The sequence below is a fragment of the Aquarana catesbeiana genome, linkage group LG11 (genome assembly GCF_042186555.1).
Source record: "Aquarana catesbeiana isolate 2022-GZ linkage group LG11, ASM4218655v1, whole genome shotgun sequence".
Taxonomy (NCBI): Eukaryota; Metazoa; Chordata; class Amphibia; order Anura; family Ranidae; genus Aquarana; species Aquarana catesbeiana.
In genome coordinates this window covers 11,954,059-11,969,524 of record NC_133334.1, presented here as the reverse complement: position 1 = coordinate 11,969,524, position 15,466 = coordinate 11,954,059, and the positions used below count along the sequence as shown (strand labels likewise).

General features: G+C 41.2%; 1 protein-coding gene across 2 annotated transcripts in view; it reads left to right on the top strand.

Annotated features, from left to right (window-relative positions):
* LOC141111843 (uncharacterized) overlaps positions 1-15,466 on the top strand; it is a 320,382-nt gene that overhangs the window by 294,236 nt on the left and 10,680 nt on the right. For both annotated transcript variants that reach the window (XM_073604002.1, XM_073604000.1), the window contains one exon: positions 14,263-14,673. In XM_073604002.1, coding sequence (XP_073460103.1) covers positions 14,263-14,673 — 411 coding nt within the window. The remainder of the gene's footprint in view (positions 1-14,262; positions 14,674-15,466) is intronic.

The window sequence follows — 15,466 nt, the reverse complement described above, 5'->3', positions numbered from 1 at the left end:
ACGATAGACTGAGGTTAAACTTTGATTTGGTTGGTGGCTTCCTTATCCTCACCCACTGGACAGGAATGAGGGTAGTTATCTAGCTTGTAGTTTTAGTGGTTCTGATTCTTTTTTGATGGCTTTAAACTTGTGAGTGAAGTTCATAGAACACAAGTCGAACTATCATCAGTTTTTCAGGTAATTCCCCAGTGACACTGTCCTGTAGTTCTGTAGAGCAATAGTTATAATTTTGCTGAAGATTTCCTCATACAGAGGTGTCTTTAGGCCATTTTTAAATGTCCTTTATGTATCCAGTGTGGATGGTATTGTGGTGTTAAGATGTACTTTATTCCCTTTGGATAACTAGTATATAGTACATATCTCCCCAGGTGTCACTGGGGTGTACCAAGGAGTCTACTGTGCCGCATCCCATAATGTGTATAAGAACCCGCAAGAACTGAAAAATGTGGACTTTGTAGGCACTATTATAGAAAAATTAACAAATGTTATTAAGTTATATCTTAAAAACATTAATTATATATAATACAGTAAAAATGAATTACACCAAACCATCAGGCTGAATGATGAGTAAGTGTCTATCACTCAAGTCCCAAAACAACGGCCAAATTAAGAGGACAATGGTGCCTCAACTGTAGTAGGGCCCAGGAAAAGGTGTTGGGCAGGATAGCCTGATGGTATCTTCCTTTATATATTTCACGAATAGTCACTTCTTCAGGAGCTTGAAAATATTATTTCTGAGTAGATAAGAAAGATCAACAGGGAAAAAACATATGTTATATTGTGTTTATATCATGAATGATAGTACAAAAAACTTATGGCAAAAATGTGACTTTCAAATGTCTCACCATGCCTCTTAGAAAATACCTTGGGGTTTTTGTTTTGCAAAATGGGGTCAATTAGTAGGGGGTTTCTCCTGTCCTGGCACTTCAGGGCCTCAAGAAATGTGATAGGTAGTCCAGAAGTTAGATGCCTGATTGATCCCTCTTGAAAACCTGAAGGTGATCCTTGGATTTTGTGATCTTTGGATTTTGTGCCCCTCTTTGTTGTCATGTTTTTGTTTTTTTTAAAACTATAAAAGAGAAGTGTGAAGATAGATTATTTTCTCAATGGGTTCGCTGAATAACCTCTGGATGAACCCATCATCACAGAAGATTAAAAGACCCTGAGAAGTTGCCGCATAAGGAAACTTGTGTACAAGCAGGGCACTTTTGAACAATTGATCATATTTATACATAAACAGACAACATTTGAATGAGAAGAAAACTCATTTAAACTGAAATTGTCAAGGGGTGCATGCGTGGCATGGAGTGGAGCAGCTGCTTCTAATCAGTGCTCTGGATCCGCACGGGAATTCGGATGTGATTCCAGGGGTCCTCGTTCCTGTCATAGACCCTGCTACACATTAACCCCCTTGGGACACCTTTGTGTATAATATAAAAAACAGTGTAGCGCTGGATTGTGAGAAAAAGCGCATATATTGATATATGCGAATATACTAAAACCTGTAAATTTAAGAAGGCTATATGTCACTATTCTAAAGTGATCAAACACACATGTGTGACTCTAAAAAGTGTTCAAATAAACCTATATAGGTATATGAACAGTGAATAATATGAACAAATACGTGTATATAATGTGGATATATTACGTGAACTAGATATCAACGTAAACAACAAAGATCAATACCGTTATGATTGGCAATATGTAATTAGGAAAATATGCCAACCACTTGATGTTGATAATTCCAAAAAAACTTTTTAGTGCTTAACAATATTATAATTATTAGTTAATCATATGATAAAAACAAAAAACAAAAATACCCAAAAATAGTGAAAAATATATGAATAAAGGAGTGGGAAAGTTAGAACCACCCAAAAAGTTCATATACTGCAAAATAAGTGTAGAGTCCCAAACTTGATGAAATTCCAGCATATAATTTCAATTCAGTGTTCCACTGCAACTGTAGCCCATCACCAAGAGAATAAGGCTGGAGGCTTACCAGACAGCCTGCGACCACCCTTATTCAGGGGGGTCTAAACAGGCTCAGTAGAGATGTATGGGTCCAGTAGATCTCACCTAGAAGGGCTCCACAGGAAGATATTGCTTGTGGTCACCGGATACTTTCCAGAGGTGTTCCTCGCTTGGCAAATCAAGGGGTTCCAGGCAAAGTACAGCAGTATTGTCAGCAGGTGCCCCAGAAAGAAAAAAAGGACTCCGATAGTGCAGACCAATCTTACTGCTTTATTTAAAAGGATGCCATCAAATATATATAAAAACAAAACTTCTGGCAGGGGATGGTAACAAAAACAAACTCCACCGCCGTTTAAAATCAAATCGCGCATGCGCGACACGAGCTCAGGGGTACCCCTGATGACGTCAGTTGTGACGAAACGGCCGTAGGGTCACAACGTGAGCTCGTGTCGCGCATGCGCGATTTGATTTTAAACGGCGGTGGAGTTTGTTTTTGTTACCATCCCCTGCCAGAAGTTTTGTTTTTATATATATTTGATGGCATCCTTTTAAATAAAGCAGTAAGATTGGTCTGCACTATCGGAGTCCTTTTTTTCTTTCTGGGGCACCTGCTGACAATACTGCTGTACTTTGCCTGGAACCCCTTGATTTGCCAAGCGAGGAACACCTCTGGAAAGTATCCGGTGACCACAAGCAATATCTTCCTGTGGAGCCCTTCTAGGTGAGATCTACTGGACCCATACATCTCTACTGAGCCTGTTTAGACCCCCCTGAATAAGGGTGGTCGCAGGCTGTCTGGTAAGCCTCCAGCCTTATTCTCTTGGTGATGGGCTACAGTTGCAGTGGAACACTGAATTGAAATTATATGCTGGAATTTCATCAAGTTTGGGACTCTACACTTATTTTGCAGTATATGAACTTTTTGGGTGGTTCTAACTTTCCCACTCCTTTATTCATATATTTTTCACTATTTTTGGGTATTTTTGTTTTTTGTTTTTATCATATGATTAACTAATAATTATAATATTGTTAAGCACTAAAAAGTTTTTTTGGAATTATCAACATCAAGTGGTTGGCATATTTTCCTAATTACATATTGCCAATCATAACGGTATTGATCTTTGTTGTTTACGTTGATATCTAGTTCACGTAATATATCCACATTATATACACGTATTTGTTCATATTATTCACTGTTCATATACCTATATAGGTTTATTTGAACACTTTTTAGAGTCACACATGTGTGTTTGATCACTTTAGAATAGTGACATATAGCCTTCTTAAATTTACAGGTTTTAGTATATTCGCATATATCAATATATGCGCTTTTTCTCACAATCCAGCGCTACACTGTTTTTTATATTGTTTAGTTTGTATGCCCCTGTATTTGGGTTATTGTGTTTTAGCTGCAGGATTTCCTTCACGGTTTTTTATCATTAGTTTTCATATTCATATTGAACACCGAGCGCAATTTCTTTTCCCCCATTTTTACACCTTTGTGTATGCCTATATATGTATGTATATATATATATATATATATATATACATATATATATATTAAAACGCAGTGGAGGAGCACAGAGATCGCTCACCCACTATCTCCTCAGGACCCGGGAACAGTGCAGCATGGCATCGTCTCACAGCCCTTCCCCACTGGTGCTCCTTCTCTGTCATCAGAGCCTCTGCAGGTGGATCAGTGCTCCTCCAAAGACAGTGCTCCTCTCCCCTGACTAAAGCTGACCGTGACCAAAGCCTGGAATTGCTATGGTTCAAATTACTAACTAAATTACACAGTGAGCTTCAAAAGTCCACATCCACATTATCTCAGGAAATTGCCTCTCTGGGTTCTCACACAGATCTGCTCAATGAACTCTCTATTTCTTATATAGACCTCACCAGAGAACATGAGACACTTTTTACATCAGCTTTTCTTGAATGGCTCTGCTGCACAGGATCACGTACCTAGTGTGTGACCCTGATCTTTGGGTTCAGGGGTGTGCGCTTGCAGCCGCCGGGCCGCTCCTATTGTGATAAGACACAGCAGGAGCTGATTGGTGGGTATGGTGGACTTGATGTCCACCGGGACCTGCTAATGCTTTCTTTCTTTCTTTCTTTCTTTCTTTCTTTCTTTCTTTCCTTCTTTCTTTCTTTCTTTCTTTCTTTCTTTCTTTCTTTCTTTCTTTCTTTCTTTCTTTCTTTCTTTCTTTCTTTCTTTCTTTCTTTCTTTCTTTCTTTCTTTCTTTCTTTCTTTCTTTCTGTAAGTTTGTTGTTTTTCAACAGAACACGCTGTCAAGCAGATGCAGAAGTTCGAAGTTTGAGACAACCCATTTACCACTGACAGGGGTGCTTATAATGATCAGGTGTTTTACTGACCCGATCACCAGGTGAAAACAGAGGGGAAAAAGATGAAAAAAGAATGCTAATGCAGCCGTCACATCTCATGATTGGTTAGCTGCATTATATTTCATTTTTGGTTTTGTGTTTAATATCACTTTAAAGAAACGCATGTCAGTTCCTAACTAACACAATGCCCCCCTAATGAGTTCTTCAAAACATCCAGGTACCTTTTTAGTGTTCTGTCAGCAATCAGCCTTTTTACCCGGCAGCAGAATCCAACATCAGAGAGAGAGAGAGAGCCCTTAGACCCCTTTCACACTGGGGCGCTTTTTGGGCATTTTTACGCTAAAAATAGCGCCTGTAAAGTGCCTGAAAACACCTATTAATGCTCCCCAGTGTGGGAGCCTGACTGCTTTAACACTGGAGCGCTGTGCTGGCAGGACAGGAAAAAAAGTCCTGCAAGCAGCATCTTCGGGGCGGTAGGGGAAGCCGCTCCTCCACCTCCCCTGCCCATTGTAATGAATGGGCACCACTTCCAAAGTGCCTTAAAAGCGATTTGAAAGCAGTGCTAAGTGGACGCTTTTAACCCCTTCTGGGGGGTTAAAAGTGCCCCGCTATAATAGCGGTAAAGCCCTGCTAAAACTAGCAGCGCTTTTCTGCCAACGCCCCTCCACTGCCCCAGTGTGAAAGGGCTCTTAGCTTCCCTCAGCTCACACATAAACATTCCTATGGACAAAATATAGCGCTAACAAAATATGTGCACAAGGGATAAGTGCAATGATCAATGAGTGAAAAATGTTCCAAATCCAACATAATAAAATGTATGGATATGTGAAATGGAAAAATACTATGTGATGTGAGTCTCATAACATAAATCCAAAGAAAGGAAAAATAAGTAGAAGTCCACAACAATGGAGTGATGATTTTCCAATGTGTGAAGGGAAATGTGAAGCATCAACAATGGTGAATCCTGAAGGTGAGTAAGATTGGACACTTTTACTGCAACAGATGGACCCGGATGTCAGCGACACCGAATCATGTAAACCTGGATATCCAAATCAGTGGCTCTCCCGGATGGATGCAAGGACCCAGAATCTCCAGTGATATCTTCAAATGACCTCGTAGGTATCAACCAACTGGGAAGTAGGGATGAGCTTCGAGTTCGAGTCGAACTCATGTTCGACTCGAACATTAGCTGTTCGCAAGTTTGCCGAACAGCGAACAATTTGGGGTGTTCGCGGCAAATTCGAATGCCACAGAACACCCTTTAAAAGTCTATGGGAGAAATCAAAAGTGCTAATTTTAAAGGCTTTTATGCAAGTTATTGACATAAAAAGTGTTTGGGGACCCGGGTCCTGCCCCAGGGGACATGGATCAATGCAAGAAAAAGTTTTAAAAACGGCCGTTTTTTCAGGAGCAGTGATTTTAATAATGCTTAAAGTCAAACAATAAAAGTGTTAACAATTAAAAACAATTAAAACAAAAATGACGTGGGAGTCCCCCTAAATTCCATTACAGGCCCTTCAGGTCTGGTATGGATATTAAGGGGAACCCCGGCCAAAATTAAAAAAAAAAATGACGTGGGGTCCCCCCAAAAATCCATACCAGACCCTTATCCGAGCACGCAACCTAGCAGGCCGCAGGAAAAGAGGGGGGGACGAGAGTGTGCCTCCCCCCTCCTGAACCGTACCAGGCCACATGCCCTCAACATTGGGAGGGTGCTTTGGGGTAGCCCCCCAAAACACCTTGTCCTCATGTTGATGAGGACAAGGGCCTCATCCCCACAACCCTGGCCAGTGGTTGTGGGGGTCTGTGGGCGGGGGGCTTATCAGAATCTGGAAGCCCCCTTTAACAAGGGGACCCCCAGATCCCGCCCCCCCGTGTGAAATGGTAAGGGGGTACTTACCCCTACCATTTCACTAAAAAACTGTCAAAAATGTTAAAAATGACAAGAGACAGTTTTTGACAATTCCTTTATTTAAATGCTTCTTCTTTCTTCTATCTTCCTTCATCTTCTTCTGGTTCTTCTGGCTCTTCTGGTTCTGTCTCCGGCGTTCTCATCCAGCATCTCCTCCGCGGCGTCTTCTATCTTCTTCTCCTCGGGCCGCTCCGCACCCATGGCATGGGGGGAGGCTCCCGCTCTTCTCTTCATCTTCTTCTTCATCCTCTTCTCTTCTTCCTTCTTCTCTTCTTCTCTTCTTCATTTTCTTCTCCAGGCCGCTCCACATCCATGCTGGCATGGAGGGAGGCTCCCGCTGTGTGACGGCGTCTCCTCGTCTGACGGTTCTTAAATAACGGGGGCGGGGCCACCCGGTGACCCCGCCCCCTCTGATGCACGGGACATGACGGGACTTCCCTGTGGCATTCCCCGTGACATCACAGGGAAGTCCCGTCAAGTCACCGTGCGTCAGAGGGGGGCGAGGTCACCGGGTGGCCCCGCCATTTAAGAACCGTCAGACGAGGAGACGCCGTCACACAGCGGGAGCCTCCCTCCATGCCAGCATGGGTACGGAGCGGCCCAGAGAAGAAAATGAGGTAGAGAAGAAGGAAGAAGAGAAGAGGATGAAGAAGAAGATGAAGAGAAGAGCAGGAGCCTCCCCCCATGCCATGGGTGCGGAGCGGCCCGAGGAGAAGAAGATAGAAGACGCCACGGAGGAGATGCTGGACAAGAACGCCGGAGGAAGAACCAGAAGAGCCAGAAGAACCATAAGAAGATGAAGGAAGATAGAAGAAAGAAGAAGCATTTAAATAAAGGAATTGTCAAAAACTGTCTCTTGTCATTTTTAACATTTTTGACAGTTTTTTAGTGAAATAGTAGGGGTAAGTACCCCCTTACCATTTCACACAGGGCGGGGGCAGGATCTGGGGGTCCCCTTGTTAAGGCTCAGAATACGAACCTGTAGACAGCAGAGGCACCCTGACAGATAGCTCTGACGACGGAGTTGTGGTCCCTGCCAAGGTCAGGCGTACCAGACCCCGATCTTCTTCTGCTGTTGTTGAGGTGCAAGAACAGCAGGGCTCTCGTATGGAGCAGAGAAGTACTAGTGCCGCTCATCCTTCTGGTGAACTGGCAAGCACCAGCGGCCTAGTACATCCTGGTCGTACATCCAGCACTGCAGTATCATGTGGTGACGTGGCGAGTCCCATAAGTGCAGTTCAAGCTGTCGAGGTGGCAAGCATGAGTAGTGTCCCACTGCCACCAAGAAGAAGACAAACACAGGCCCGTCGAGCCCATAGTGCCCTTCCTGCTGCATTCGCCAATCCTAATTGGGAGCCCACCACTTCTGCAGCACCCGTACTTCCCCCATTCACTGGCCAACCCGGAATTCAGGTGGAAACAGTTGATTTTACATCACTTGATTTTCTTCACTGTTTTTCACCGAAGATCTCTATAGATCTATTGTGGACCAAAGCAATTTAGATGCTGATCAATTCATTGCCGCTAATTTATGGGAATGTAGACAGAAATAGTACCTATAAATAAAAAAACAACAAACCAGATAGTGGAGTAAACTTGGCCGCAGTCTTTATTATTGGTATTCAATTTATTATTTTTCAACAATGTAACCATTCATAGTTATATAAATAAATTCACAAATAACCTAATTACTCAAAACCACCTTACAATAAGCAACCCAGCCACTACGAATCAGGTTGATGACAAGTATAACAATTTTAAACTAATCACTCCTTTAAGATACTGGGAGGGTAAACCCAAATAATATTATAAGGCAGCGACAAGGGAGGGGGGAGGGAAACTGGCAAAGAGCACCTGTTGCACTGCCTTATATAGCCTTTTGACATTTCCAGAACATTCCAAAAGTGTCATGTGACCTAATCTTCTGGAATGTTCCCTAAGGTCAGCTGACCTCCAGTGGTCAGCTGACCTAGACCTTGGCTATATGACCTTTTTATTGGTTACCTAAGCTTATACCTTTTAACCTTTCTTTTCACTTTAACTGACAAGAAATAAGCCCCGCCCACCCAACTAGCTGCCCAATTAACTACCTGGGGGGGGCCTTGAAACTCCTATTCTGTCACATTCCAATGCGCCGGGTGGCCTTAAAATGGACCCCCCTTACTTTTATTCTGACTATGTTTTATTGTATTTGCTTTGCAGGTATGATAATTATTTATCTTGACAGCAACAGCGCTTGCTCCCACGATACGTAAATCAGCGACTCCAGCGCTGTAGGAGGTGATTTCACCACCACAGTTAAAAGAAAATGGTGCATGTATACCCATCATTAGAAGTGGGTGGATGAAAGGCGGTATTCTAATGGTGGGCATACCCACAGATCAATCTCTTTTTTTCGTTCAGCCCACAGGCTGCATAAAAAAAGAACATTACAATATATGCCCAACAAGGACCAGCAACGTACTGGTATGTTGCTGGACTTTGAGTGGTTATACCGGAATGATGCCTGCAGGTTTAGGTATCCTCTTGGTATCATTCTTTTCAGCCAGTGGTCGGATTTAATGTAAAAGCAATCCTAGCGGCTAATTAACCTCTAGAGTGCTTTTACAAGCAGTGGGAGGGAACGTCTCCCCCCTTCTACTGTCTTCCATGGTTTTCCCGGGCTCTCCTGTCCCAACAGGGAACCTGAGAATGCAGCCGGTGGTTCTGCCAGCTGACCATAGAGCTTATTGGAAACCAGAACAGCTCCGAACATCTCTATGGCCTAAGAAACTGGAAGCTACGAGCATTTCATGACTTACATTTCGCCAGATATAAACAGCACCATTGGGAAATTGGGAAAGCATTTAATCACACCGATCTTGGTGTGGTCAGATGCTTTGAGGGCAGAGGAGAGATCTAGGGTCTAATAGACCCAAATTTTTTCAAAAAAAGAGTACCTGTCACTACCTATTGCTATCATAGGGGATATATTTACATTCCCTGAGATAACAATAAAAATGTTAAAAAACAATTAAAAGGAACAGTTTAAAAATAAAACAAAAAAGCAAAATAAATAATAATTAAAAAAAAAAAAAAAAAAAGCACCCCTGTCCCCCTCTGCTCACGCGCAAAGGTGAACGCAAGCGTCGGTCTGGTGTCATATGTAAACAGCAATTGCACCATGCATGTGAGGTATCACCACAAAGGTCAGATCGAGGGCAGTAATTTTAGCAGTAGACCTCCTCTGTAAATCTAAAGTGGTAACCAGTAAAGGTTTTAAAAAGGCTTTTAAAAATGTATGTAGTTTGTCACCGCTGCACGTTTGTGCGCAATTTTAAAGCATGTCGTGTTTGGTATCCATGTACTCGGCATTAAGATCATCTTTTTTATTTCATCAAACATTTGGGCAATATAGTGTGTTCTAGTGCATTAAAATTAAAAAAAGTGTTTGAAAAATCGCTGCGCAAATACTGTGAGAAAAAAAAAAGTTGCAACACCCACCATTTTAATCTGTAGGGCCTTTGCTTTAAAAAAAATATATAATGTTTGGGGATAGAAAATATGCGCTGCGCTCGAGTAAACCAAAAACTTCTAAAAAATGAATCCAAAATAAAAACAAAATACAAATAAATCTAGAAATAACAGAAATAAATAATTATACTGTCCTCTTACATATAAAAGTGCAAAGTGCAAATGTTGGATTTGTATGAAAACATCAATAATATAAAAAGCAAACAGTGAGGTGCATAAATAAATGCAGAAGGTGCTTAGTGCTCCGTATAAGACATCATAGATGCCCTAATGCATAGTTGCAAAGTAACAGGTGAAAAAGTCCTATATTACAATCCAAATCTGTGCGTGTAGGTGGTGTCCAAGTGTGATATCATCCGTCATGCTAATACATCCTAGGTGCTGCAAACCATGCTCCGGTGCACTTCAGTGGTCCCCCTAGGCTAATTTGCTCACCTCAGAGCGTGTGACCCAGCTGTTACCCTGAGTCAAATCACGCTTTGGAGCCACCCCCAGGCTCAGTGCTGATATCAGATGTATCTCTCCAGCTGGATTCAATGGGGTTCAAAGTAATTTTCTAGCAAAAAAAAATACTGTATTTATCGGCATATAACACGCACTTTTTTCCCCTTAAAATCAGGGAAAAATCGTGGGTGCATGTTATAGGCCGATCCCCGCCAATTTTGGTTGATCGGAGCGATCGCGGCGATTGTCGCAATTGCCTCCGACATACACAGCTGTGTGTAAATTCAAATATGGCACCGAGACTGCAGGGATTCGTCGGAGCCGAGATACACATACCCGAGTGTCCTCGGCTTTTCTTGGCGCCGCTCACAGTCATGCCCAGTCCCACCATTGGACCTGTGTTATGTCCATCATAGGGAGGGACTGGGCGTGACTGTGAGCAGCGGCGAGAAAAGCCGAGGACACTCGGGTATGTGTATCTCGGATCCGACGAGTCCCTGAAGTCTCGGCGCCTTATTTGAATTTACACACGGCTGTGTATGTCGGCTGCACTGGGGCAAGGCTGCACTGGGGCAAGGCTGCACTGGGGCAAGGCTGCACTGGGACAAGGCTGCACTGACAAGGCTGCAATGGACACTGGGGCAAGGCTGCAGATGGACACGATAACGCTGCATTGATGGGCATTTTAATATAAGTTTTTCTTCCTTAAACTTTACTCCTAAAAGTTTTTTTCCTTAAAATTCCCTCCTAAACTTGGGGTGCGTGTTATACGCCGATAAATATGGTATTTATTCATGTAAACAAAAAGTGTCAGAAAGGGCTTTGTCTTCAAGTGGTTAGAAGAGTGGGTGATGTGTGACATAAGATTCTAATGTTATAAAATAAAATGCCAGGACAGTTAAACCCCCCCCCCGAATGACCACTTTTTGGAAAGTAGACACCCCAAGATATTTGCTGATAGGCATGTTGAGTCCATGGAATATTTTATATTTTGCCACAAGTTTTGGGAAATGATTTTTTTTTTTGCACAAAGTTATCACTAAATGATATAGTGTTCAAACATGCCATGGGCATATGTGGAATTGCACCCCAAAATTTATTCTGCTGCCTCTCCTGAGTACGGGAATACCTCATGTAAGAGACTTTTTGGGAGCCTAGCCGCGCACGGGACCCCAAAAGCCAATCACCGCCTTCAGGATTTCTAAGGGCAAAAAATGGTGATTTCACTTCCTCACTACCTATCACAGTTTTGGAGGCCCTGAAATGTCAAGATAGCACAACCCCCCCTCCCAAATGACCCCATTTTGGAAAGAAGACACTTCAAGCTTTTTGCTGAGAGGCATTTCGAGTCCATGGAATATTTTATATTTTGCCACAAGTTTTGAGAAAATTTTTTTTTTTTTTTTTACACAAAGTTGTCACTAAATAATATATTGTTCAAACATGGCATGGTTGTATGTGGAATTACACCACAAAATACATTCTGCTGCTTCTACTGAGTACGGGGATACCACATGTGTGAGACTTTTTGGGGGCCCCGAAAACAAATCACCACCTTCAGGCTTACTAAAGGCGAAAAATTGTGATTTTACTGCTCACTACCTATCACAGTTACGGAGGCCCTGAAATGTCCAGATAGCACAAAACCCCCACAAATGTCCCCATTTTGGAAACTAGACACCCTAAGGTATTTGCTAAGAGGCATGGTGAGTATTTTGCAGATCTCATTTATTTTTGAAAATGAAGAAAGAAAAGAAAAATTTATATTTTTTATTTTTTTTCAATTTTCAAAACTTTGTGACAAAAAGCGAGGTCTGCAAAATACTCAACATGCCTCTCAGCAGATAGCTTGGGGTGTCATTTGCCAAAATGGGGTCATTTGGGGGGGTGCATTTCATGGCCTCCAAAACTGTGATAGGCAGTGAGGAGTGAAATAAAAAATGTACGCCCTTAGAAAGCCTCAAGGCGGTGCTTGATTTTCGGGGTCCTGTACGCAGTTAGACTGCCAAAAAGTCCCACACATGTGGTATCCCCGTACTCGGGAGAAGCAGCAGAATATTTTAGAGTGTAATTCCACATATAAACATGCCATGTTTGAACAATATATCATTTAGTGACAACTTTGTGTAAAAAAAAAATGTAATTTTCTCGAAACTTGTGGCAAAATTTAAAATATTCCATGGACTCAACATAGCTCTCATCAAATAGCTTGGGGTGTCTACTTTCCAAAATGGGGTCATTTGGGGGGGTTTGCTATGTTGACATTTCATGGCCTCCAAAACTGTGATAGGTAGTGAGGAAGTAAAATCACCATTTTACGCCCTTAGGTTTTCAGGGTCCTGTACACGGCTAGGCTCCCAAAAAGTCTCACACATGTGGTATTCCCGTACTCAGGAGAAGCAACAGAATGTATTTTGGGGTGTAATTCCACATTTGCCCATGGCATGTTTGAGCAATATATCATTTAGTGACAACTTTGTGCAAAAAAAAAAAAAAAAAAATATATATATTTTTGTAATTTTCCCACAACTTGTGGAAAAATATAAAATATTCCATGGACTCAACATGGCTCTCAAATAGCTTGGGGTGTCTACTTTCCAAAATGGGGTCATTTGGGGGGGTGTGCTATCTTGGTATTTTATGGCCTTTGAAACTGTGATAGGTAGTGAGGAGTGAAATAAAAAAATTATGCCCTTAGAAATCCTGAAGGTGGTGATTGGTTTTCGGGGTCCTGTACACGGCTAGTCTCACACATGTGGTATCCCCGTACTCAGGAGAAGCAGTAAAATGTATTTTGGGGTGCAATTCCACATATAACCATGGCATGTGTAAGCATTATATCATTTAGTGACAACTTTGTGTAATGTTTTTCTTTTTTTTTGTCATTTTTCAATCACTTGTGACAAAAAAATATAATATTCAATGGGCTCAACATGCCTCTCAACAATTTCCTTGGGGTATCTACTTTCCAAAATGGGGTCATTTGGGGGGGGGGGGGGTTGTACTGCCCTGCCATTTTAGCACCTCAAGAAATGAGATAGGCAGTTATAAACTAAAAGCTGTGTAAATTCTAGAAAATGTACCCTAGTTTGTAGGCGCTATAACTTTTGCGCAAACCAATAAATATACGCTCCTTGACATTTTTTTTACCAAAGACATGTGGCTGAATACATTTTGGCCTAAATGTATGACTAAAATTGAGTTTATTGGATTTTTTTTTATAACAAAAAGTAAAATATATAATTTTTTTAACAAAAATGTTGGTCTTTTTCCGTTTATATCGCAAAAAATAAAAATAGCAGAGGCAATCAAATACCATCAAAAGAAAGCTCTATTTGTGGGAAAAAAGGACACAAATTTAGTTTGGGTACAGCGTTGCATGACCGCGCAATAACCAGTTAAAGCAGCGCAGTTCCAAATTGTAAAAAGTGCTCCGGTCATTGAGCAGCCAAATCCTCCGGGGCTGAAGTGGTTAAAGGAATATTTCATTTTTATTGTTTCACTTTAAGCATTAAAAAAATCTCTTCTCCCGAAAAAACAGCCGTTTTTAAAAAAAAAATTAGCATTGATACATGTCCCCTGGGGCAGGACCCGGGTCCCCAAACACTTTTTATGACAATAACTTGCATATTAGCCTTTAAAATGAGCACTTTTGGTTTTTCATGTTAGTGTCCCATAGACTTTAACGGTGTTCCGCGGCTTTTGAATTTGGCGCGAATAACGCATAATGTTCGGCTATCAGGTGAACACCCGATGTTCGAGTCGAACTTACATTCGACTCGAACATCGGGCTCATCCCTACTGGCCAGTAACACACCTCCTGCAGGCAAAGTAACTCAGTATCGGGCTTTTGGAGATGTGATGTGAATATATGTTTTTAGTAGTATATATGAGGGCTTTTGTTACTCCTTGAGAGGTAACACCTTCAAAACATCCCACTCCTTTTTTCTTTTGGTTGGCATTTGTGCCATAAGGGATGTGGTTAGAAAATTATCCATTGCAATATTAATTAAATACATTCTTATGGCATATTAAGGAAATGGAGATGTATTTTACTCCTTCTCATTGTTTTCTAGGTGATCTTACTGTACCTGAGATCTCAGAAGATTATTCTATTGCTCATATGAAGAGAACAACTCTAACCTGTCAGATAACAGATTTCAGACAAAAAGAAATCCAGATAAATGTATATCTGAAAAGACTTAATGACGAAAAACATCTTATCGCCTCCTGGGAATCCAGGGGAGACAATTCCCATATTCTGCCTCCTCTAGAGGAAGGTGCTGCAAGCCGTACATTGTTACCTGTGGAAATGGAAGTTAAGATAAGAAATTGCTGGACTGAAATGTACGAGTGTCTCTGCTCCATTACTATAACCCCGAGTGCAGATACAGATGATGGTGCCGTGCTTTATGTAGAAGTGGAACACGCTTCTCTAACACAGCCCATCTCTGTACACAGAACTCTGAATGTGTACAGTGAAGTAGGTAAGTAATGGTTATGTTGTAGGTACTGAAAATGTGTTTTATACTTAAAAAAGTTCTCTGGTCGCAGCATACACTTTCATGTTATAACATCAGCATTGTAATAAGAATACAAACAATGGTTGAAACTGACAATCCAATACAAGCTTAATTGTACATGCTGTATGTTCTGTCTGTCTGCTGGCCATCTCTTTCCTCAACTTTCTAGATTCCCAGCATGCTTTTGCTCAATTTTCAAGGACTACATATCCCATGGTACATTGCAAGCAGTGATTCCTGTACTGACTCCAGTTTTTAAGAATGTTTGGATTACATAGAAATAATTGAATTACAATGTGTAATTAAATATATGATTTTAGGATTAACATTTTAACCGCAAAGTGTATTTATAAATAAATATATCATAACTATTTGTTCAGTAAAACAGTTGGTACATTCATTCTGAGTGAATGGGACAAAATTGAATCTTCTCCTTCTATTTCGTCTACGGGTCAAATTTTAATCATTCATAAAAAATTGAACAATTTGGGAAAATACCTCATTATGGCCACAAGATGGAGTTGAGGACTATAGTAAATACTTATTTTCTATGATCATCAGCTCTATTAAATGGTCATAATGCATTATTTTTGTGGACCACTTTTTCATGAATAGCATTTGACCTGTAAGGGAAATAGCCTGAGAACATTTTGATTTAGCCTCATTCACACAAACAGAATGTACCAGCAGTTTCGCTGGATGAATATCTATACAAATAAAATAAAAAACAACCTAAAATGTATGTAAACCCTAAACA